Consider the following 23,279-nt stretch of genomic DNA (forward strand, 5'->3'; position numbering starts at 1 on the left):
GGGAATGGGTGACCACCCCCACTAAGGTGATGGAGATACAAAGTGCTGTTGCTGGGAGCTCTGTAACAGCTGGGAGGGTGCAGTGGGGGGGTTAAAAGGGTTCTTAATGGTCATAGAATCACAGTATGGCTGGGCTGGAATGGATTGAGGGAGCTCTGAGCCCCTTATTCCTGCCATGGGTTGGTTGCCCCCTGAGTTTGGGTTGCTCAGAGCCCATCCACAGCCTCAGGTACCTGCAGGGATGGGGCAGCCATCTCCCTTTGGATGTACCCCCCCCAATCTGACCTACTTCCCCCCTATTAGGACGATGAGGATTTAAACCACCCGGCCCTATAACGTGGCTCTCTCTCTTCCTTTAGGTCCTGGAAGGCTGTAATAAAGCAGACCCCGCTCAGTTCCCATCTGGCTCCATTATAAAGGTGGGGATGTATCACCCCCCGCAATAAAATCCCACTCCCCTCTTTTCCCTATAACACCCGTCTCTCTCTCTTTAGGTCCTGGAAGGCTGTAATAAGGCAGACCCTGCTTAGTTCCCATCCGGCTCCATTATAAAGGTCGGGATGTATCACCCCCCCCCCATAAAATCCCACTCCCCCACCCCCCATTTCCCGCCAGGATGTTTAAAAGTGGGCTCGGTCACGGAACTAGATGGGCGGAGCTTAACCCCCCCCCCCTCCCCCTTTAACTCACGCCCCCTTCCTGCTTCCCACGTTGCGCATGCGGGCGCCGGGGCGCGGCCCATTGTCGGGGGAGGGGGCTAAAAGGGGAGTGGGGGGGGGGGGCGGGGTCGAGAGGGGCCGGGTTGGGTGGGGGGGGGGGAGTCGGCGTGTGCGGGTACCGGGCACCGCCACCGCCCCGCAAAGCACCGCACCGCCATGCCCGGCTCCATCTATCAACCCGATGGAGGCGAGTCTAGCCGACCCCCCCCTCGTTGTTTAGCTTTATTAAACCCTCCTCCTTCTTCTTCTAGTCCACCACCACCCCCATTAACGTCGACCGTCAATAGAACCGGGCAGGAACCGGAGATTGATACGGAAAAAAGGAGGGAGGGGTTGATATCGACGCAAGACGAAGAGCTGAGATTCGCCTTGGATCAATTCTCCTTGTTGGGTTTGGAGGATACGAACGAACCGGGTGGAGGTGGAGGAGGTGGAGGGGGTGGGGAGACGGAACCGGAGCCCCCCGGGACAAGCCCGAGTCTTCCCGGTACCTCTCCACCATCATCATCATCATCAGTTTTTGGTAACTTCTCACCTCATCAACTTCAACCTCTTTTGACCGATCAGATGAATATACTCGGCAATAGGAAAAAAAGCGTCAATATGACCGAATGCGTTCCCGTACCCAGTTCAGAACACGTCGCTGAAATCGTGGGCCGGCAAGGTAATGGGATCCCTATAGGGTTTGGGGGGGGTCCGGGGTCTATAGTATTAACCCCAGGTTATGGGGGGAGAAGGGGGGGTCCGAGGAGACCCCTCCTTCTCGGGTCTCCTCGGACCCCCCCACCCCCCCATATAGGTCTGAATCCTTCAACCCCCGCCCCCCCAACAGCATTTGGGTCAATTGCATTCTTTGTCTCATTCCCCTCCCCCCTCCCTTCTTAATTCCCCATCTAAAAGTTCAGCCCATCTCCGGACTTTTTCTTAAGTCCTTTATAACAAATCATATCCCCCCCCCCCCCCCACCCCTCACCACCTTCCCCCCGCCAGGACCCCCTCCCTCTCCCAACTCCCCCCTTCAAACTAAGCTCTCCCCCCTTATTTCACCCCATAAGCACACATTGCTTTGTCCCAACCCCCCCCCATACACACCCCATTATCCCATACACCTTAACAAGGCAAAACATCCCCAATGAATTAAAACCAGAAGGGGGCTGCCCCCATAACCCCCCCCCCTTAACACACACACCCCTATCTCTCCCCACACCTCCCAGCCATCCCATTCCTCCACCATCTCCATCCATCCCTCCTTGCTGAAGGGATTTGGGGGGGGGGAAACCTTTTATTTTCTAAGGGAAAAGAAGGGGAGCTGGGCAGCCTCATTGTTCTCTTTGTTAGCCCGAGCCATGCTGTGATTAGCGTGGTGACATCATGCTCTGCGCTTCCCATTGGCCTACGTTGCTTCCCCACCAGCCTCTCTCCCAACCGGCATCGGGACACCCAACTTTTTAGCACCCCTTATCCCACCCCATTGACCCGCTGTAGATACGGCACCGCCGAGCCCAGGATGATGAGAGCTCATTAAGAGCAGCTGTACATCACATTGAACCCCCATGTCGGGACAGCATCGTGCTGTGCTCGGTGTGGGGATGTGGTTCGGTGCTTCCATTGGGGTCTGTGGACCCCCATGGTGTGTTGGGGTTCACATGGAGGATGCTCGTGATGTGTTAGGAGGGGATACAGTGTCTGCTTGCTTTGTTGTGTCATCCTGAGCTCAACAATGGGGTCCTGGGTTCATGGATGGGGTCCCAGAGCCACCAATGGGGTCCCAGGGTCTCCAATGGGGTCCTGGGCTCACTGGTGGGATCTCAGGGTCACCAATGGGGTCCTGGGCTCACCGATGTGATCCCAGAGCCACCAATGGGGTCCCAGGGTAACCAATGGGGTCCTGGGCTCACTGATGGGGTCCTGGGCTCACTGATGTGATCCCAGAGCCACCAACGGGGTCCCAGGGTCACCAATGGGGTCCCAGGGTCACCAATGGGGTCCCAGGGTCACCAATGGGATCTCAGGGTCATCAATGGGGTCTCAGGGTCACCAATGAGGTCTTGGGCTCACTGGTGGGATCTCAGTGTCACCGATGGGGTCCTGGGCTCACCAACGTGATCCCAGAGCCACCAATGGGGTCCTGGTGCCACCAATGGGGTCCCAGGGTCACCAATGGGGTCCGATGGCTGCAGCCCCCCTTGCTGAGCTCTCCCTGGGTTGTTCTCTGTGTGCATCCCCCTTTCCCCCCCCCAGCACTGTTGGCTTCATGCTGTGCCCCCTCCCCATGCTGGGATGGTGGTTTGGAGTGGACTCAGTGCTCGGTACCGCGGGTTCTGTGTGTGCTGGGATGGTTCTGTGCTGTGCAAGGGGTCCGTGCTCATAGTGGGGTGTCTCTGTGCTTCTGCTTGGTTTAAATGAGGACTGAGCGGCCTCAAAACCCAGCTCAACCCTTCCTCCATCAGCCTCCTCTTCCTCACTGCCCCCCATTGCTGCAGGCATTGAGGTCCCTCACGTCCCCATCACATGCACTGTGGGGATGCTGTGCTGGGGGGGGTGGTGGCTTTGGGGTGAGGGCTGCGTGTCCCCATCCCATATGGATCTGTGAGGTCTGTGTGTTGCTGGGTGGTTCTTTGGGTGCTGTAGGACCCGTCCTCCTGTCCCTGCATTGCCCCATTGAGTGCAGAGCTGTGGGTCCTGCAGTGATGTGGCAGCACCATCCTTATCCAACCCACATGGGCTGATACACGGCACAGGGTGTTGGCTGCAGTTGCTCCTGTTTCTCCCTTCTCTTTCATCTCTCTCCTCCAGACCTAAGTTAAGCAGCTCAAGCATTAAACCTTTGTTGCACTGAGGGGCATCTTTGCTATCTCAATGCTGGTGTGACATGAACCCAAAGTCCCGGGCCCTTCTCCATGCCCACCCTACAATGTGGCCGGGCAGGATTACGTGGCTGTGCCTCCTCGTACAAGCCTGGTCATGATTCCGTCCGTGGGAGGGATCGTCTGCTCCAAGTGCTGTGGGCACCGATCGTTTGGTTCTTTGCAAGCAGCAGAAATAGGGCAGCGGGGTCCAGGTGATGGGAGCTGTGCTGGGGATGGATTGATTCGAGCACAGGGTGGGCAATGGGGTCCCTGTGTTGCAATGGGTGCAGGTGGAGCATCATGAGTGCTATGCCATGTCCATGAGGGTGACCCTGCTCTGAGACCCCCAGGGTGAGCACACAGAGGAGCCCCCCGGGTGCTGTGGATGTGTCAGTTGGGTTCAATGTGGGCTGTAGCTCCCCCCTGTTTTGTTATAGAGTCTTTTTGGATCTGCTGCAATGCTTTTCAAGCCACCTTATTTATAGCGAAGTCTGGCACCTTGTTTTCCTCATCCCTCATCGTTACAGCTGCACCTTGGCCACCCCCAGCAAACCAAACCCCAATGGGATGCAGGAGGTGCTGGGGGGGACCCTGTTCTATCCCAGGTCCCCATGTTGTGCTGTATGGACTCGGGAAGGATGCGGCCATCTGGGCTGGAGGCGTGTTGGGACTGATTGAAAATAGCTCCTGCTGGTACAGAGCATTCATTCCCCTGCTGCTGGCTGGCGATGGAACCACGTGTGGTGCAGTTCGGGTGCATCCCAGGTGGGATGTTATGGGGGCTTTGGGCACTTCCCAGAGTTGCCTGAGGATGGGACTCATTGGTTTTGGGCTCTGTGATGCTGATGAGACTCTTCTAGCATGGGGTTCCATTGGTTCTGTGGGGTTGTATGGATGTGCCGTGGTGGCTCACTGTGTGTATTTAATTGTGTCACCAAATAGCAGCCCAAGGTGATGTCTGGGATGTTCAACCATCCCACAGCCAGCAGGCACCAGCCCCATTTCTCTGCCTTGGGTCCATCCACCCGCTGTGTCCCCAAAGCTGATGACACCAAAGCTCTTTTAGCCCCAAACACCCTGTGAACCCATTGAGATCCCCCATCCCTGCAGCACGTGGCGTCCTCAGAGCCTCAAACCCCAAATCACACCTGGTGCTTTTAGCAGCTCTTCAGGTTCTTCTCCCCTTTGCTTTGTGGCCTCTCCCCCAGTCAATGAGACACATGTGGCTGTGAGTGCAAACCCTATATGTAAGTTCAAACCCTATATGTGCTACTGCTGCTGCTCCCTTCCCTTCTGCCCCCAATTTGCTGCTCCCAGAGCAGGGCAGCCCTACAGCAGGTGCTGGGATCCAGAGGGGAGGGCAAAGTGGAGCTGACACTTAATAAATGGGTCTTTGGTGGCTGCTGTTTCTGCCCAGCCCCAATGACTGGGCCGCTGCTTTCCCCGCCCCCTGCGCTGCCCCCAGCCATAAATACACCTTCCAGTTGCTGTCCTAAATTAGGAAAAGCTCCGACAAACCCTTCTCCACCCACATTCTCTTCCTTGGAGAGCACCGCAGCCGCTCACGGCTTCAATGGGAGCCGGGCAGCTCAGGCAGGGGTTGCAGGAAGGGCTGAACCTGGGTGGGAGTGGATCCATAGGGCTGCATCCCAGCAGCTCACTCTGTTCTGGGGCTGCACGCAGGGCTTGGGAGCTGTGTGAGGTTCTGCTGCCTCTGTCCCCCGTTGGATCCCACTGGAGATGTCACTGTGTGGGTTGGGGCTGCAGGGGGTCGTGCTGTAGCCCCCCTTCAGGGCTCCCTTTTCTCTCCTGTTGGGAATTAAGAGCAGGAGGAGCTTTCCATACGCTCGCAGCTGCTGTTCTGTGTGCACTGTATTGCTCTCCCGGTGCCGTTCAGCTGTTTGGTGCTGTGGATGTGGAGCAGCAGCAGCAATCGCAGTGCACAGGGATGGGCTTCAGACTCCGCTCCTTCTCCCTCTGTCCTGTGAGATCCCAGCTTTGCTTTGGGTTTGCTGTGCAATGAAGTGTGCATTGCAGAGCGGGCTGAGGGTGTGATCAGTGGGGCCGGGAGAGGCAGCAAACCCCATCTCAGCTGGCACCCACCTGCCTTGGTGCCCACCCATCCCTCTGCATCCATTCCTGCTGTGCTTGAGCCATTTCCTGGCTTAGCAGCTGGTGTGAGGTGTGAAGGAACCAAGAGCCTTTGCTAGGGGTGTCTGGGCTGCAGCCACAGAACCAGGGCACCTGCTGGGTCCTATTGGATCCTGCTGGATACTTGTGGTACCCACTGAGTCCTGCTGGTTCTGGGTCCTGCTGGCTCTGCATCTCTCCCTCCATGGCACTGTGTTCCCACAAGGTTTTGGCCTCAGTACATCATCGCTTTCCCTTTCTTTGTCACTTTCCAGGTTGCAAAATCAAAGCCCTGCGTGCCAAGACAAACACGTACATCAAGACACCGGTGAGGGGCGAGGAACCCATCTTCATCGTCACCGGGAGGAAGGAGGATGTGGAGATGGCCAAGAGGGAGATCCTCTCAGCTGCTGAGCACTTCTCCATGATCCGAGCGACACGCAACAAAGTGAACGGGCTGACAGGTGCCCTGCAGGGTCCCCCCAACCTACCGGGCCAGACCACCATCCAGGTGAGGGTCCCGTACCGCGTGGTGGGGCTGGTGGTGGGACCCAAGGGAGCCACCATCAAACGCATCCAGCAGCAGACACACACCTACATCGTGACTCCCAGCCGAGACAAGGAGCCCGTCTTCGAGGTGACGGGGATGCCCGAGAACGTGGATCGAGCCCGGGAGGAGATCGAGGCCCACATCACCATGCGGACGGGTTCCTTCGTGGACGTCAACGCCGACAACGACTTCCACACCAACGGCACCGACGTCTGCTTGGACCTGCAGGGTGGTTCTGCTGGTTTATGGGCCAAAGCCCCACATCCAGCCCGCCGGCCCGCGGCCGCGCTGCGCAACGACAGCCTCAGCTCCCTGGGCAGCGCCTCCACCGAGTCCTTCTACAGCGGGCGGGTGGCGGATAACAGCCCTACCAGCCCTTATAGCACCGGAGGGGGATTCACCTTCAGCGATGCGCCAGCCCCACTGGGCCCAGAGGAATGTGACTTCGGCTTCGACTTCTTGGCCTTGGACCTGACGACGCCGAGCGCTGCCGCCGCCATCTGGTCGCCCTTTGAGCGTGCTGCCAACCCCCTGCAAGCCTTTGGCGGCTCACAGAGACGCAACAGCGGCACGGCCACACCACGCCATTCACCCACCTTGCCAGAGAGCTCCGGAGGGGCCTTGGAGCACCCCTTGGCACGCCGCATCCAGAGCAACCCCGTCAGCACCTTGTCCTGGTTGCCCACCCAGGGCTCGCTCTCCTCCTTCTCCACCAGCACAGGTTACTCCTCCTCCTCATCGCTGCCCGGCAGCGTCTCGGCCGCTTCTGGTTCACCCACCGACTCCAGCAGCTCCGACGGTCATCGCAAGAGCTCCCGTGAGTGCATGGTGTGCTTTGAGAGCGAGGTGATCGCCGCCCTGGTGCCCTGCGGCCACAACCTCTTCTGCATGGAGTGTGCCATGCGCATCTGCGGCAAGGCCGAGCCCGAGTGCCCCGCGTGCCACACACCGGCCACCCAAGCCATCCATATCTTCTCCTAGCCGATGCCAGCTTGATGCAGCGAGCAGCCCGGCTCCCTTTCCCCTCCAACTCAACTTTTTAAGGACTTGAAGAGGTTGAAGTCAACACGACCGTTGGGGTCAACGCAACACTTGAGGTCAACGCAACCGTTGGGGTCAACGCGACCATTGGCATCAAGGCAACCGTTGGCATCAATGCGACTGTCGGCGTCAACCCTTTGTATTGAAAGGATTGGACTTGGGGGTGCAGGGATGGAGATGCTGTTTCTCCAGCTGGATTGAAGCCGGAGGGGACAGGATTGAAGAGGGGAGGGAAGAAGGGGGCAGAGCAAAAGGGGTTGGGAGGGTGAGGGGAGGAAAAAGGGGGCAGACGAAGACGACGAGGGAGAGAGATGCAGAACCGCAGTGAGGAGCAGAACCCAATGTTTACAGAATAGCTTTAACTCTTAGCCCGGCTGTGGCAGCTGGGGAAAGAGAGGAAGCCCAGCTGTTGTTCAACAGTCCTTTCCAAATAACAGTATTCAGTTTGCAAAGTTAAATAAACAGAAAGAAAAGGGTCCCGGTTGCACTTTTTATTTTCAAAGGACACGCAAAGAGTCGTCTTGTTTTTATTTTTTTAAAAGCATTCTATTATTATTATATATAATTTTTTGTCGGTTTCCATCATCCCTTTATTTTTTTTTTCTTTTTTTTTTTTTTTGTACGTAGTTATTAATTATTATTATAATAATTATTTTTGTTCGGATGATTCGGTTCTATAAATATATATCTATATATTTTTGTTGTCGTCGTTTTTGGTAACGCAGGTCTTTTGGATCTTCTATTTTTTGCCAATGTGAAAAGTTGCCCATCGAGCATTAGGAGGGTTATGAGAGGGGTAAAGGGGGGGGTAGCATTGAAATACATTGAGAAGCAGAAAGGCAGGAAGGTTTCAGTATCTCCTTTGGTTGGTTTAAAAGGGGGGAGGGTTGGGAAGGAGGATGAAAGGGGGGGGGGGAGGATTTTGTTGTTGGTTTTGTCGTTCTAGTTTTCATTTTTTACCTCTTTTTTTTTTTTCTGTATATGTAGGGAATTTCTAGGAGAAAAAAAAAACAAAAAAAAAAGGAAAAAAAATAATAAATATGTACTTTATTGAATAAATTTTAAAGACTAAAATATATTTTATTTTAAAGAAAAAAAAATACAAAAAAACAAACAAAAAACAAACAAATAACGGACCTTTAACCTTACCTGGCTAAAGTACTGATTATATATTTGCTGAGCTGACTTGACGGTGATGAAAATTGTATCAAGAGTTTTATTTTTTGACTTCAAAGCCTTCTTAATAAAGACTTTTTACTATATATACCAACCCTTGTGCTGCCTCTGCTGATTGGATGCCTTCGGGATGGTGGGTTTTGGGACATGGTTGGGGGGAACAAATGGGTTTGGGTGGGTTTGGGGCTGCAGGTGACAGCCCTTATCAATGGGAAGGGGGTGTTTGTTTGGGAGCCTTGTTGCTCCCCCAGGGGGCACCATCCTCTGCCTTCCCCCCATTATGGGTTGTTGAGAGACAACCATGGCGCCCATAGGACCTGATGAATGGGTCATGGGGAAGGGTGGGCCATAGGGATGAATGGGTGCCTGTGGGACCCAGGGAATGGACCATGGGGATGAATGGGCACCCATAGGACCCAATGAATGGGCCATAGGGATGAATGGGCCATGGGGATGGATGGGCCATGGGGAAGGATGGGCCATAGGGATGAATGGGAGTCCATGGGACCCAATGAATGGGCCATGGGGAAGGATGGGCGCCTGTGGGACCCAATGAATGGGCCATAGGGATGAATGGGCGATGGGGAAGGATGGGCCATAGGGATGAATGGGCTATAGGGAAGGATGGCTGCCCATGGGAACCCAATGAATGGGCCATGGGGAAGGATGGGCCATAGGGATGAATGGGAGTCCATGGGACCCAATTAATGGGCTATAGGGATGAATGGGCGCCCGTGGGACCCAATGAATGGGCCATAGGGATGAATGGGTGCCATAGGGAAGGATGGGCCATTGAGACCCAGAAACAACTACAGCTGTGGGCAATGGGAACCCACCCACAGGAGAGTGGAGCCCGTGGGAATGAGGAATAGCCCTCACTGAATGATTTTCTCCTCTAAAACAAAGGTTTTCTGTCGTTATTTGCTGGTTTAAGCCCCGCTGCCCTCAGGCCTCGGATATTCACCTCCTCCCATTGAGGAGCACGGAGCCACTTCCGCGTACAGCCGTGCGGAGGACCGAAGACCATAGAGATCGGATGACTGGCTGCGCAGAGCGGTCGGAGCGCGAGAAAGTGGCTTTTGGCGCTTCGAGCGCATGCGCGGTACGAGCAGCAGGCCTAGTTACCATAGACACGACGGCACTGGAGGCATAGAGCGGCTAGACGCCATGTTTGCGGCTCCACACGCATGCGCAGTACGCGCAGGAGGCCTAGTTACCATAGACACGACGGCACTGGAGGCATAGAGCGCTTAGAGCGGAGAGACGCCATATTTGCGGGCCCATGCGCATGCGCAGTACGACCATGTGGCAGGTCCTTTAAGCTGCTCCTCCAGGTCCTGGCAGCTCAATTGGAGTAACAGGGACCTTCAAATCCACGACGCAACTCCCCCGAGGCTCATTTTCCTGCTCGTTTTTGTTTTCAAATGAGGCTTTTTTAATTAAATAAATAACGGCGAGGGGCCTTCAAGGCAGTTTCACTTCACAGTGTAGGGCGTGAGGGGGATATAGGGTGGATATAGGGCGGATATAGGGTGGATATAGGGCGGGGGGGGGTAAAGGAGTCGAGCACTGGGAGCAGCTCCGAGTGAATGTGCTTTGTAAGGAAAAACCCCATTAAAATACAAACCTCCTTATCCCCATCCCGGCCATTTTCCAGCCCCCTCCATTAAAGCAATTAAAGCCCAGCTCCTCCTATAGAAAGACCCCCCCCAACCCCATGCGAATCTGTAAACAACACTGAATAATATAAATAAGAGACATTGCTGCCTCCTCCAGCCTCAAACCCCCCCCATCCCCTATTGAAACAAACCAAAGGTAAAAGAAAGCCTTAAAAACTAAAAACTTGGCTGATGGAGAGAAGCCAAGGCCCAGCCCTCCCTACCTCCTCCTCTCCTTCCATTGAGCTTCCTCTTATCTACCCCACAAAGGGGGGATCACAACCTGGGCAGTCCCACTATACAGCCGGCATTTGGCTTTGCTTTCCCCTTTCCAGCAGCTGGATGCAGCCAACCATCTCTGTTTTACCATGTGTGGTTTGCAGAGCGATGCCCGGTCACAGGAGGGTTGTGTCTGAATCTTGGCACGGCTGGGATTGAAACAACCCACTGCTGGTACAAGGGGAACAGGTCTGGGGTTCAGAAGGTGAGAGACGATGGGTTGGATCCTAAGCCATCCCTTGGTGTTGGCTGGCGCTGTCTCCGTGCTCCTCAGGTAAAAGGAGGATCCAGGCTAATAGTTTAAGTCATCTTCCATATCCACCACCACCAAGTGCAGGATCACAGCCCTGAAGGCTTCTACCAAAATAAGCAAAACAATCTTAACCCAAAAACCCTTAAACCACGGGGAAAAATGCCTGGAGGAAGGGAATATCCACACCAGAGCCCTGCCTAGCAAGTCAACAGACAGCAATCCCTGCATGGAACGAGGGAATGAGAACGATGGGTGGATTTAAGCCAGGGACAAACCCTACACCCGGCACTATCAGCCACTACAGCAGCCAACCAGCTCCTACCCACCCCATCACCTCCTGAGTGCTAATGGCAGTACAGACATCCCTTATTCTCCTTTATGAGAGCTCGAGGGGTGACGTTTTAGAACAGAGGTGGTTGAAAAGGGAAAGGAACACCATGTGTTCTCCTGCTGGGTCTCAGTGCTCATTGGTGCCCTACACTGGGTGCTCCCAAGGGCTGAGGTGCACACTGTGTGCTCAGAGTGGCAGTGAGGATGGCTGGTGATGCTGTGGGGAAGATTCTCTGATGCCAGCAAGTCACAAGGGCTGAAAGCTGTTGCTCTCCCAGGATGCAGACACATCCATGCCCATCCCTGCACCTCCTGCTTCTCCATATTCACCTTCACTATTCTATCTCCAGTCACTGTCCAAAGCAAGATTCAACCCAGAGACAACCATTCCCTTCTTCTGCAAAGGAAGATGGGAATGGTTTAAGCATGCACCGTACTAACACAGCATCCATTTCCAAGCCCTGAAGCTTTGGCCAGGGGACTGGAAGAGGTTGCACCACTGCACCTGCAGCTGGGGGCAGAGGGAAACACACACTGCAGGAGCTTTGAGAACAGCACAGTGTGCAGCACCACGACCCACAGAGCACAGGAAAGCTGCGAGGAAGGGAGCAGGGAGGGTGGCTTCTATTGCAATGCACTACATGTGGGCGAACAGCCAGGTCTCCTCACCTTCCTTTGGCATCACCACGCTCACCTCTGCTGGTGAACAGCCCTCCAGCCCAAGCAGGCTGTGCTTCATGTTGATTTCCTAAGCTCTCGGACCCTTCAGACCGCACCCTCAGTCCCAGCCCTGAAGTGCCTGTGATACATCCCTGTTTTCAAGACATCTCTTCACTCGGACTGTCCCATTGGGGCCAGAGGGCACTTCCCCTACACTGAGGGCAGGGATTTTCCCCAACAGCCTGGCATTACCTGGGGTAACACACGGTCAACGAAATGGGAGGGGGAAGTCATCAGCCTCCCCCCTCACTCAAGCCAGCCACCAGCTTTGTATGACTGTGTCAGAACACGCTGGAGAAGAAATGCGTTTGGTTTCACTGTAGCCTTGGATCAAGGAGGATGGAAAGACGGATGCTGACCAAGAGCTCCAAACTGTCCCTACAGAACAGTGGAAGTTCCAGGATTTGACTCAGTCAGGTCCAAGTCCTTGCTGGGTCCATGACAGGTTTGCGACTGAAGATTCTCACTGCGACAAAGGCTCTGACCGAGCCACAGGTGCTGAGCAGGCCTGATGAGCAGTCAGGAAACTATTTACATCTCCCATGCCAATGAGGCTAAAATCCGTGACCGATAAGGACACTTGAGCAGGGGCCACCACTGCCTCTGGGTCTCTGCCCAAATCCACAGGGCCAGCAATTAAAGGCAAACCCTCATTAATGTCTGCAGGGAGAGTGAAATCCATGGTTATCGTCTCACCAGAGTTTTGTAATGTCTCCTGCTTCTCTGCCAGTCCCTGTCCTGCTGGTGGCAAAGCAAAGAGCCCCGTGTCCGAGGGGGTGACAGTATGCCGTGTGCAGGAAGCAGACATGGTGCCTGACGAGGTCTCCTCCGTGGGGTCAAAGGAACAATTTGTCTCTGAAGGAGTACTGCACTCGTAGCCCTGTCCCGATTCACTCATGCTGCCCAGGCTGCAGGCTGTGCTCTCCACGCTCAGGGGCTCTGCATACAGCAAAGGAGGGAAATGTAAGAGAGATGGACGGAGAAAGACGTGCAACTTTACATGCACCATACCCTGAGAGAACACTGACATGATACAAGGAAAAGAGCAACTGCTGGATAACAGCAAAAGGAGAGCCCAGCTGCTGAGTGATGGAGAGGAGGAGAACTCCTCTCCCATGGTACAGAGAAGGGAAGGAAGTTACCTGCGCTCTCAATTGCCAGCTGGTCTTGGCCAAAGTGAGAGTCCAGGCAGCTGGTAGCAGAGGGGATGGGTGGGGAGCTCCGAGAGCGGCTGGCGTTTTCCACCTCACCCCCATCCAAATCGTTGTCAGTGTAATCCCTGTGGGGAAAGGCAGACAGCACTGTGACCACCCACAAACCAGAGGGATGTAGGCAGGGAAGTCTCAGATCCAAACCCACCAACAGATAAAGCAACAGGGATGGAGAGGCCTCACAAAAAGGAAACTCCATCACTTCTTAGTCTGCAGAACCCAGTTTAGGTTCTGGCACGGAGGCAATCGCAGTTAAATCAGGGTGGATTCCACTTAAATATTTCGTTTTGACCTTTTAAAGCATTACAGCTTCAAGCTTTTAGAAAAGCATTTGCTGTAATTAACATAGATTTCAATTTGCCTCAAAGGGGAACGTCTGGGTAATAAATTAATTCACCTCCAAAACATCCAAAATTGAGCATGTAGAAAAATCCTATTCCTTAAATTTCATCCATCTGAATTACTCCCTGAGATCAGCCCTGAGCCCCTGGCCTTAACCTCTCTCATGAATGCATTTATATGATGAAAGAAAGCAGTATTGTCTGGCATAAGTCAGCCCAGATCCAAGCACGTAATTGCTTCAGCATCCCTTCCCACACCAACAGTGGGTTAGGCTCTGAGAACAGGCTACGTGCTCCCACCCCAAAAAGCCTTCCAGAGCAGACAGTCTTTACAGTTGGAGGTGTTTCGCAGCAGGGACCTTCACAATATTACTAATTTTAGTGTGAGAATATTCCACGCACGTGGCTCCAGGGTGGAGGACGTACTTCTTCCTTCCTAAACGAGTCTGCTGAGTGAAGTAGTCGTAGCGCTCTGACTTCTTCCACATGTAATAATACTCCACACATTCACCCACTGACCGGGTGCGGACCTGAGGGGGAAAGATCTCAATAAGCACCCAGATGTGTCTCATGGAGCGAGGGCTATTCACCCATCTTGAGCAGAACAGAAAATCAAGTGCATGGTGGTGATATATATTGCTACGGACACAGCTACACTGCAGAACAGAAGCAGATACTGAGATTTCCAAGGTGGTAATCAGCCAGAGAAGGAAATTCCCCATGTTCTTGCAGACCCCAGTGTGGGCTCACACACAGTACATTCATGCAGGGCTTTCCTGCACCTCCAGTAGCACACTTAACATCGAGAGAGCAAACCTGCATCCATTTTCACTGGCCAGAGTCAACATGCCCACAATGAATCAGCAGCAGAACTGGACTCTCTGGTTCTGCCAACTCCCAGCACAGCAGCATATGTCCTGGGGCCCAGTTCTCCCTACAACAGCATCTTTCATTCTAGAGGACCCCAGGGGACTTTACAAAACATCCACATGCTCAACTCACTCATTCACAGAAGGTACTGCAAGGGCTGAGAGTTTGGAAAGAACTTTTTGAGACTTCCAGAAAGGGCTAATCAGTAATTAACTGACATCACTCATGCAGGCCAGTGTTGTTTGTGACTTCTCCCACCTGGAAAATAAGGCAGAGCAGGGCAGTGAACAGCCCATCACCTGCTAGCATGAGTCAACACAAAGCCTGGGGTTGGAACTCAGCAGTCCTGAACTTCCTTCATTAGCCAAGGCTCAAAATACACCTCTCTCATTCCCTCAGTCTTAGTGTGACACAGGGGTGAGCATCCTTACCTTGTTTGCCTGGATAAGATGGAAGTTTTTCCCATGGACCCTGAAGCCATGTTCAAAATTTCTACATTCTTCCTCACTCCAGGCACAAAGCTCATCTAGAGGGGGGGGGAAAGAAAGAGGATTTGGGGAAAAAGTAACAGAATCCAGGAAGAATTCTATGCACCTTGACTTCTGGGGTAGGATCCAGACAGGGGATTCTCACCTCTGATAACCTTCACATTGAACCGTAACCTCCGTAATGCCTCTTCTGCATTGAAGTTGCATTTCACCAGCTCGTACAAAGCCTAGGGCACAAATGAAAGCGGCTGACAGCTTGTATGAGAGACACAGACCAGAAGCTCCTTACGACTCACATCTGTCTCCTAACACTTATTTTTCCCAGGAGTCATTTTGCCATTAGCAGGAGGTGAGAATCACAGGAGGTCCTGTTCTCTTTTAAGTGAGCCTTGCTCAGGATCTCCGAAGGAATGTTGCACCATTATGACAGAATTTTATCTTGATAGTATCTCTGCCTACAAGAGTTTACCTGTTCGTTGTCTTTCACCATCTCTCCTTCTGGCAGGCTGCTGCTAGACAGCTCGTCCCACCGCCGCTTCACAGCACGGTACAGGAACTCTTCAACCTCTCTTTCAGGTAGGATGTTTGGGTCCCAAAGCAGCTGATCTTCATTTTCATAAGCTAACAGAAAAAGCACAGAAATCAGCTTATCAGAGAATCCTATTGCTTTTGAGAAACAATCAGCATGGACATGCACAGCAGAGATAAAAGGAGAGAGAAAACCTTTGCTTGGACTACAACCTGGCACTAGAGATGGCAGCCATCTGTGTGAAGGCACTGCGTCTTTCCCTCCTGATTCTGGAGACAGATAAGCCTAACACTGCTTATACCTATTCCAGAGACCCAAGCACAGGGCTTGAATTGTTTCCACTTCTTCACAAGGGTTGGCTGGTGAGTTTTTTTGTTACCATGTTCTCTGTTGCTTTGATTCATTAATCATGGCAACTTAAAAGCCAAAGGTTGCAAGGTGTATTTTCCCACACGCAGCAAAAAGGATGAAGAAGCAAAGGCAGCTTTAAGCTGCAAGTCTGGCAGCTCAAGACCCTCTTCATCCTAGAAACAAAACTAAGCAGCTGCAAAGCTGTGCTAGATTATAATGCTCCTACATGAGCTGCTGCATCCACATAAAGCAGCAGCAGCACACAACACCACTGTGTGTTTATTGCCCCTTTTAGGTCTCAAGGCTCTAAGTCCATGAGTAAAATAAGCAGCACAGAGGAAAGCAAGAAGGGATTCTGCAATAAAAATAACCAGAAACACAGTGATTTCATTTCCTATTCAGATATAAAATGCTAGCACCCTTCATGTTTCACCTGTTCACCTACCAGAAGCAAATTCAAGTGAGCTAGTTTAAAGCTAGCTTGGATATAGCTGTAAATTTTGGTGTTGATACTGAAAGATGCCAAGATGAGAGATAGAAAATAGATTTAGTGATCCAGAGCCTATTAAATCCCTAGGTCAGCAGCCCTGCACCCAAACAAGACACACAAGGAAGCTGCCTTACCTTTTTCACTGTGCCTGTTTAAGTGGAGGATGGGAACTGTGGCTTGGAACTGAGGTCCAATACTGATGTCCTGAAATACCAACACAGAAAGTTGGGTAAATGGAACAGGCTGCATGTGGGCACTGAGTTTACTTCATTATTTAAGGACTGTGACACCACAAGGCCAGGGTACATCTGCAGTCCCCAGTGTCACTATAACTTCTAGGGAACCCTGACACCTTTATAGGGTAACTAGAAAGATTTACAACTAGACAGAGAATATTTTAGGTACTTCAGGCATTTACACTGTTCCAATGTTAGATATACAGCAAATAGCTGAGGATGGAGATAAAAGATGTGCTTAAGGTCTCCTGCAACCTTCATAGCCAGGATGAATTTGGAATCCACTCCTCTCTTTGATAAGATGGTTCCCCCTCCAGCAAAGCCCACTGGGAATACTGCCCAGCAATTCCCTTTTATAGGGCTACAGAGTGCACTTTTGACTTACGAAGGCACAGCCTTTGCATATGTGAAGCAGAAAACAGTTTCAGACAGATTTCAATCACTCACCTTCTTACACTCACTAGATGGCATGGAATCCTCCTCTGATTCCTCAGCCATGGAGGAAGCACACGGAGATGAACAGGGCTCTTTGTCTTCATCAGCAAGGAAGTTGTTTGCTTTGTGGAAAAGGGAAAGATTTATTGTTATGAAATGATTTATTTCTACCACTCCACATTTCCTCTCCTTCCCTTTATTCTCTGTCTTAAAGTCACTTTCAGAGTGGTCCTCAGTGACAACTTACACCTATTTCCACTCTTTTAAATAAGAGAATGTGCACAGTTGCCACATGGAATTCAGTGACAAAGTAAAGAAATAATTCCCTGCTTTACTCTGCAGGTCACAGTGAAGTACAAAGCAACCACATAGAAATTAGCAACACGTACAGCCAGGCTGGTTTGGGAATAGGTCTGATGCATCGTGGGACGTGACCGATGGAGTCAGATCATCAGCTGAAGATTGTGTCTCCTCTTCTTCCCCCGAAAGCAAATCCTTTGCTATTTGTTCCTTTTAACAACAAGAAGAAAATTACATGAAAGTAAGAAGGGGGGTAGGGAGGGCGGTCTAAAGGAAAGCATTTCTGCCCCGGGGTGGCTGTATCCACAGCTCTCCTCACCCTCCCACAGCCACAGCTTCAAAGATAGATTCTCCCTCGTGCTCCCCATCATCCCCAGATGATTCTCCCTTGAAGCACTCCAAGTGTTCAGAGGAGAGTGGATTCCTAAGGAAGCCAGAGATACATTAACTAGCACTGAAGGAAGATCCAAATCTTCCCCATCTATTCACAGACTCACCTCATGAGCCAAGAACTGTTACCAAAGTTCCATACAGAATTTAATACAGAATTGTGACAGTGTTCTATTTAAAAGCCAACTTTTTTCCAGCCTCCTCCATACTCTGTATATTCATTTACACTTCTGCACCTGGTTTTTCTCACTGGGGCACCAGAACCAGGTAGACCCCTTCCTTTGGCATTACCCAAACTCACTCTGCAAAGAGCTACCAGACATGTGGAGCTCTAAGGCAGCACAGCACACACCCAAACTGACAGCTGCTCTTACCTTATCCAGAGTCATATCAGGGAGATTTGGAGGAATGTCATTGCTCTCGCTGTCCTGCTCCGAAATGGGATCGGATGCCTCATAGCCATAAAGTGCAAGCAGCTCCTCAAATGGCATTTCACTGCTCTGAGCGAGAGGAGGACAAAGCTTCATCAGGCATGGAACAATCACCGAGAACAACAGCAGCTGCAGTGAACACAGAGATATGCAGAGGCAGTCATGGCAGCTCTGCTCTTCTGGGGGCTTTGAGTGCCTTGGGTGATGCCTCATAAGGGGGTATGGCCTTCCAGGATACCACAACCTGTTTAGTCTCTAAGGTATGGACAAGCCAGGAACTTTCACCCCAAAATAATAATGTCAAAGGTATTTTTAAAATATATTTATACTAGGTTCCATGCTGGTGAAGAGATGCCAAACAGTAAAACTGTACTGATACAGAAGAAGAGATGGAACAAATCCCTGTAATACTCTTGGGCCAGACCTAAAGAGCAAGAACACACTTTGTGTTCCACTGAGGCCGCCATGGGGAGGCACCCACCAGAGAACCACATCATCTCTTCTCTGTGGCTCCTCTCCACCATGGGATGGATGTTGCATATGCAGCCAACAGCTCCTTAATAGAGCGTGTGAAGGAGCAGCTGTCAGTGGATACCTGGCAGACCATCACATACTACCACCAGCTGCTGAAAGACCAACTCCTTGCTATCCAAATCTGGATCTAAGACTTACTGATGGGCGGACTTAAACACAGCATACAGCAAGCAAGACAGATTCCCACAAAGACCTTCGGTACCAGTACTGTCAAAGAAAACAAGAAAATCCATCAGGTAATTTCCCTTCCCCTCCCTTGCTGCCTTTACCTGAGAGGCACTGAAACTCTTCTCCAGCTCTTCTAAAGACTTTTGTTTCTCCTGAGCATCATCTTCTTCTTCCCTTTCTTCCCGTACACCATAGTTCTGCGAAAGGATCTCTGCTAGGTTCAGTCGGTGATCAGCTGAGCCCATTGACACAACTGCAGGGATTAAAAGAAGTTGGATACCAGCAACACCCTGAACCCAACCTTCTCATGCATCAAAACTTGACACAACCCATTCTTGTGTATATGTGCAGCCACAATAAGCCAGAGGAAGAGATTAGGTAGAAAAGAATGAGAAAGGATGGGAGCAACAAAGTCCTTCTGTGAACACTGCATTGCAAAGCCTGGCTCCCTAAACATTCATATCCCATGTCTGTTTCCCAAGTATTTATGTTCCTCTCTTGGCTAGATTCTCTGATATCATCCAACTTAATGTACAATGCAGCTTTTCCTTCATTTGAGGCATGTTTAGGATAATATTGGGAGAACAGCAAATGGACATTTGTAAGAGCTTTGGCATCATTAAGACTTATTAAGACAAACGTAATTGGAATCAACCAACAGGTTCAAAAGATGTTGGAAGAAGGGGAGGAAACAAACTGATCCAGGAGCATCCTGGAATCCTCTGGAAATCAGACCAACAAACAGAAGGATAAACAATTGCTACCTGCTGCGCTCTGAAGGCTGGGCTCTCCAGGACATAGGCTGTGGGCTGGGTATGGTACCACCCTCGGGCTCTGCCTGCCCACCGAGGCCTTAAAGGAAAGAGAAAGATACAGCTGAGACACCTCTTAAGAATGTAACACACCTGCAGCCTCTCAACCCCACCAGTAAATGTAATCAGTTTGATTTCAGAGCAGAAGTTAATAAAAATCCACACAGGGTAGCACTGGAAAATGAGCTGTTGAAGAAGAGCTCTTTGGTGTATTGAGCAGCTCTTCTGTGGCTTTGCTCTTTGGGTTCTTCACCTTCCCCTCAGTCTCTAAGTGCACGTGGTGGAGTTTCCATTTTACCTTTAGTGCTTTGCTAATTATTTAATCTTCTCACCAGCTTCAGACCTCAGGTCTTCATGGTTTACTTCACTTATGTGGCCTCACCACATTCAGGAGACTCAGAGAGGCTCAAAGCTGGGCAGGCAGCAAAGGAGCCTATGAAGCAGGTAAGTAGCAGAGGTGAGGTATAAGAGATGACACAGGTGGACAGTGAGAACAGGCTCCTGCCTTTTGGTATTCAGTTCAGGTAGCAATATGGGCTGAGGCCTGAAAAGTAATCCAGAACATCTGCAGCTCCCTGTGCTCAGGGACATGGAAATGCTGTTCATCAAGTTCAGCCCAGGTAGGGAGTGAGCAGGTAATTAAGCGATGCCTATGAGCTGACTGAGAGCATCTGATGGCAGATGGAAGTCAGAGCATCAGTACAACACAGTCATTGCTGACACCTCGTTGTGATCTACTTTGTGAGCCAGGGCATCCAGGTTGCATTCATCATCCCCAGGGTCTGATCATTAGCAACAGGGTAACCCCACTGGAGACCACCCCGGCTGCTGGCAGAGCACAACATGAAGGAAGGCATTTATGGGCTAATGGAAGGAAAGAGTTCAGACAACCTCCATTTTGAGAGTGGTCATGCTGGGAAATGGATTCATAACTCAGGAAAGTTCAATGTCTCTTTGCTGGTCCTTGCTGGAATGGGACTGAGCACAAAACCCTCTTGGATAAATCCATCCAAACAAATAATCCCAGGCTGGTGAGAATGAGAAGGGTGTGAGCTATGCTCCCTTTTGCCTCGAGTGATCTGCAAAGCTCTCTGTCCTGCGACAATGATCCATATATTGACTGTGCCTCCTTCACACGGGGATCAATACGGAGCTGCACGCAAAGGATTCTGAAGACTGAAAGCAGCAGCAGAAGGGCTGGCTTGAAAAGGTGTCAAGGAATGATGAGCTCTTGGATTAAAGATCAGATGCTACAACAAAGAGCAATAGTCAATATGGCAGGATGACAAGTAATCACAGGTTTATGTCCCCAGAGCACTAAGGCAGCATTAGGGTGAATGGGAACTGCTGGAAGCTAGAGGTTACCATGAAATGACTGGCACTGCTGTGTTTGGATTGAGAAAGGAAGAAACAAGAGAGGAGGGACACCAAAGCATCATTAGATGTGCCCAGATGAGTTACCAATGGTGTCATCTACTGCTGGTGGCAGCTTCGTCCCCATGGAAGATGGCAGCAGTGATTTCCATTCACCTCCACAGTGAACCACGAAGTTGGAAAATGGCTCCTCCATCCATTGGTCACTTGGGAAAAGAAAAAGTATTTCCAGCAGCAGGTTTCCTTCCATTATTCTCTGCTTCTCAGGCGCAATCATAGAATCACTTGGGCTGGAAGGGACCTCAAAGATCACCCCGTTCCAACCTCTTGCCTCTCCCAACACTTACACAGACGTTGACCCATGATCCAATCTCTTCTATGTATTTTCAGATGTTTCCAGCACTCCATTCTGTGTTCTGGATTCAAGTTTTTGAGCACGTCGAACCAAGCAAGAGCCAGATCTTAACAAACACAGAGGAAGGGCACAGACAAAGCCATTTTCCATTGCAGCACTGACTACAATTGGCCAGAGATGGAAAGTCCCTCAAGCTGAAGCAACTCTTGCAAGAAAATGAGTAAAAAGAGAGAACATTTCTCCACCTATCATCATTATTTTAATAACTAAAGTGATTTCCTGAGCTAGTTTAACACGTATTTCGAACTCTATGAGAGTCAACTTGGATTTGCTTTCTGCAAACCCCAGCGGTAGGCAGAGCAAAGCAGTATGGATAGGAACACATTTGTGTTGTATCCCATGCATCTGAAAGAGCAAAACATCCACAAAGGATAAGACGTCTTAGTCTTAGGATAAGACTTGTAGACGGGTCACATCCTGCACTGCCCAGATTTTGTGTTCTGGTGATGCCATTGGGGAAAGTCCATGCTCCAACCTCATCCACAATGCACTGTGCTGTCCCAAAGGCAAAGGGATGTGTTGGCCAACATCACACCAAAGCAACAGCATAAAGAGGAACACAGCACACTGTGCTCTGATGGTCCAATGGCTAAAATGAAGACGGAGCTGTTCCAGGTAGGACAGGTAGAGGATGCTGTGATGTCCCAATGGTGAGGACTGCTACTCTGATAGAAGCTGGTGTCCCGTGACAAACAACAGCCATTGCAGAGCTCCAACCATAGACAGAGCTCCCACCATAGATAGACAGACAGACAGAGCTCCCCCCATAGATAGACAGACACACAGAGCTCCCCCCATAGACACACAGAGCTCCCATCACTCCCACATGCCCCATTCCCCACGAAGCCCCACAGTATGAAGGAATCCCCATGAGATGCCATAGGGCCGCAGTGCAATGGGTACAACAACAACAACAGCACCAGACAAACCCACAGGGGTCCCAACCCATCCCCACCACAGGTCACCCCCAATACCCCCCTTAGCCCCGTTCTGCCCCCAATTCCGCCCCTACACCCCCCCACCCCGTTCCCATTCCCATCCCCATTGCTCCCATACCCCCCCCACCCCTCAGGCCTCCCACCCAACCAGGCCCAAGGCCCCGCAGCTCCCATCCCATAACCAGCCCCGCTCCTCGGATCCCATCCCCGCCCCACATGGGGTCCGACCCGGCCCTAAAGCAACACGGAAGACCCGGTTCTATGTTAGGCCCGGTTCCATCTTAGGCCCGGCCCGGCCCGACTCGACCCCACCGGCTCCGCACTCACCTCCGCCATGGCCGGGCTCGAGCGGCGGCGGAGGTTGAAGAAGGGGGGGGGGGGCGAGGGTCCCGGATGTGGATGTGAGCTCTGATTGGCTGAGGAGCCATGATGGGCGGGGGGAGCGGCGGAGGAGCGGCGGGGCGGGCGGTGGGGTCGGGGGTCAGAGGTCAGGAGGCGGGGCTTCATGGAGCCCGGTTCCGGTTCGTGTTGGGCCTCATTGAGAATATAGGGCCCGTATTGGGAATAGAGGGCCTATATTGGGAATAGAGGGCCTATATTGAGAATACAGGGCCCATATTCAGAATATAGGGCCCATATTGAGAATACAGGGCCCATATTCAGAATATAGGGCCCATATTGGGAATACAGGGCCCATATTGGGAATACAGGGCCCATATTGAGAATATAGGGCCCATATTGGGAATACAGGGCCCATATTGAGAATATAGGGCCCATATTGAGAATATAGGGCCCATATTGAGAATACAGGGCCCATATTGGGAATAGAGGGCCCATATTGGGAATAGAGGGCCTATATTGGGAATAGAGGGCCCATATTGAGAATACAGGGTCCATATTCAGAATAGAGGGCCCATATTGGGAATAGAGGGCCCATATCTGGATGGGGTTGAATCTCAGCCTCAATCACAGTGCTGTGATAAAGGCTACGGAGCTGGGCCGTTGGGTGGAAAGGTTGGCTTAGTCCCAAGGCATCATTAACTCCTTAAGTCTGCTCTGAGATGAGCTGCTGGACAAGCAGGGCTGCATCTCATGGGATGCAGGCAGTGGGATCAGCCACTGAGCACTGCTGGGTCAGTATTGGGTGCCACTCAGCTGCACTCAGCCCACCTGGCTCTCCCCCAGCCACAGGCACAGAGCAGGGGGTTGGATGCTCCTCCAGTGCTGCTTCTGATCCCCCACTTCCATCCCAGCCCCAGGG

At 51.7% G+C, this 23,279-nt stretch overlaps 2 protein-coding genes across 13 annotated transcripts; one reads left to right on the plus strand and one right to left on the minus strand.

Moving 5' to 3' along the window:
• Positions 1 to 501: 501 nt before the first annotated feature.
• MEX3D (mex-3 RNA binding family member D) lies at positions 502 to 8,559 on the plus strand. 2 transcript variants are annotated; one of them, XM_085517640.1, is made up of 3 exons: positions 502 to 554; positions 971 to 1,383; positions 5,974 to 8,559. In XM_085517640.1, exons 2-3 carry the CDS (start codon positions 1,287 to 1,289, stop codon positions 7,227 to 7,229), a joined length of 1,353 nt encoding a protein of 450 aa, XP_085373766.1. In that variant the 5' UTR covers positions 502 to 554; positions 971 to 1,286; the 3' UTR covers positions 7,230 to 8,559. The 2 variants fall into 2 exon arrangements, with proteins under 2 accessions (XP_085373766.1, XP_015742238.2); XM_015886752.3 differs by lacking the exon at positions 502 to 554 and having other exon boundaries at positions 782 to 1,383.
• A 1,317-nt stretch (positions 8,560 to 9,876) lies between these two features.
• Positions 9,877 to 22,540, minus strand: MIER2 (MIER family member 2). Of its 11 annotated transcripts, XM_085517634.1 has the most exons (15): positions 22,346 to 22,374; positions 21,013 to 21,126; positions 20,753 to 20,871; positions 19,244 to 19,331; positions 18,581 to 18,732; positions 17,721 to 17,846; positions 17,046 to 17,166; positions 16,669 to 16,778; positions 16,120 to 16,189; positions 15,085 to 15,236; positions 14,761 to 14,842; positions 14,559 to 14,653; positions 13,660 to 13,787; positions 12,848 to 12,984; positions 9,877 to 12,644 (listed from the first exon to the last, which is right to left on the minus strand). In XM_085517634.1, exons 3-15 carry the CDS (start codon positions 20,762 to 20,764, stop codon positions 12,169 to 12,171), a joined length of 1,749 nt encoding a protein of 582 aa, XP_085373760.1. In that variant the 5' UTR covers positions 20,765 to 20,871; positions 21,013 to 21,126; positions 22,346 to 22,374; the 3' UTR covers positions 9,877 to 12,168. The 11 variants fall into 11 exon arrangements, 10 of the variants coding, with proteins under 10 accessions (XP_085373760.1, XP_085373761.1, XP_085373759.1 ...); XR_014935019.1 differs by lacking the exons at positions 20,753 to 20,871; positions 21,013 to 21,126 and having other exon boundaries at positions 9,877 to 10,759; positions 11,898 to 12,644; positions 17,721 to 17,906; positions 22,346 to 22,463; XM_085517635.1 differs by lacking the exon at positions 22,346 to 22,374 and having other exon boundaries at positions 13,684 to 13,787; positions 21,013 to 21,963.
• Between the last annotated feature and the right edge of the window lie 739 nt (positions 22,541 to 23,279).

Source organism: Coturnix japonica, chromosome 16 (assembly GCF_054131305.1).
Source record: "Coturnix japonica strain WE chromosome 16, WE-NBRP24, whole genome shotgun sequence".
In the NCBI taxonomy this organism is placed as follows: Eukaryota; Metazoa; Chordata; class Aves; order Galliformes; family Phasianidae; genus Coturnix; species Coturnix japonica.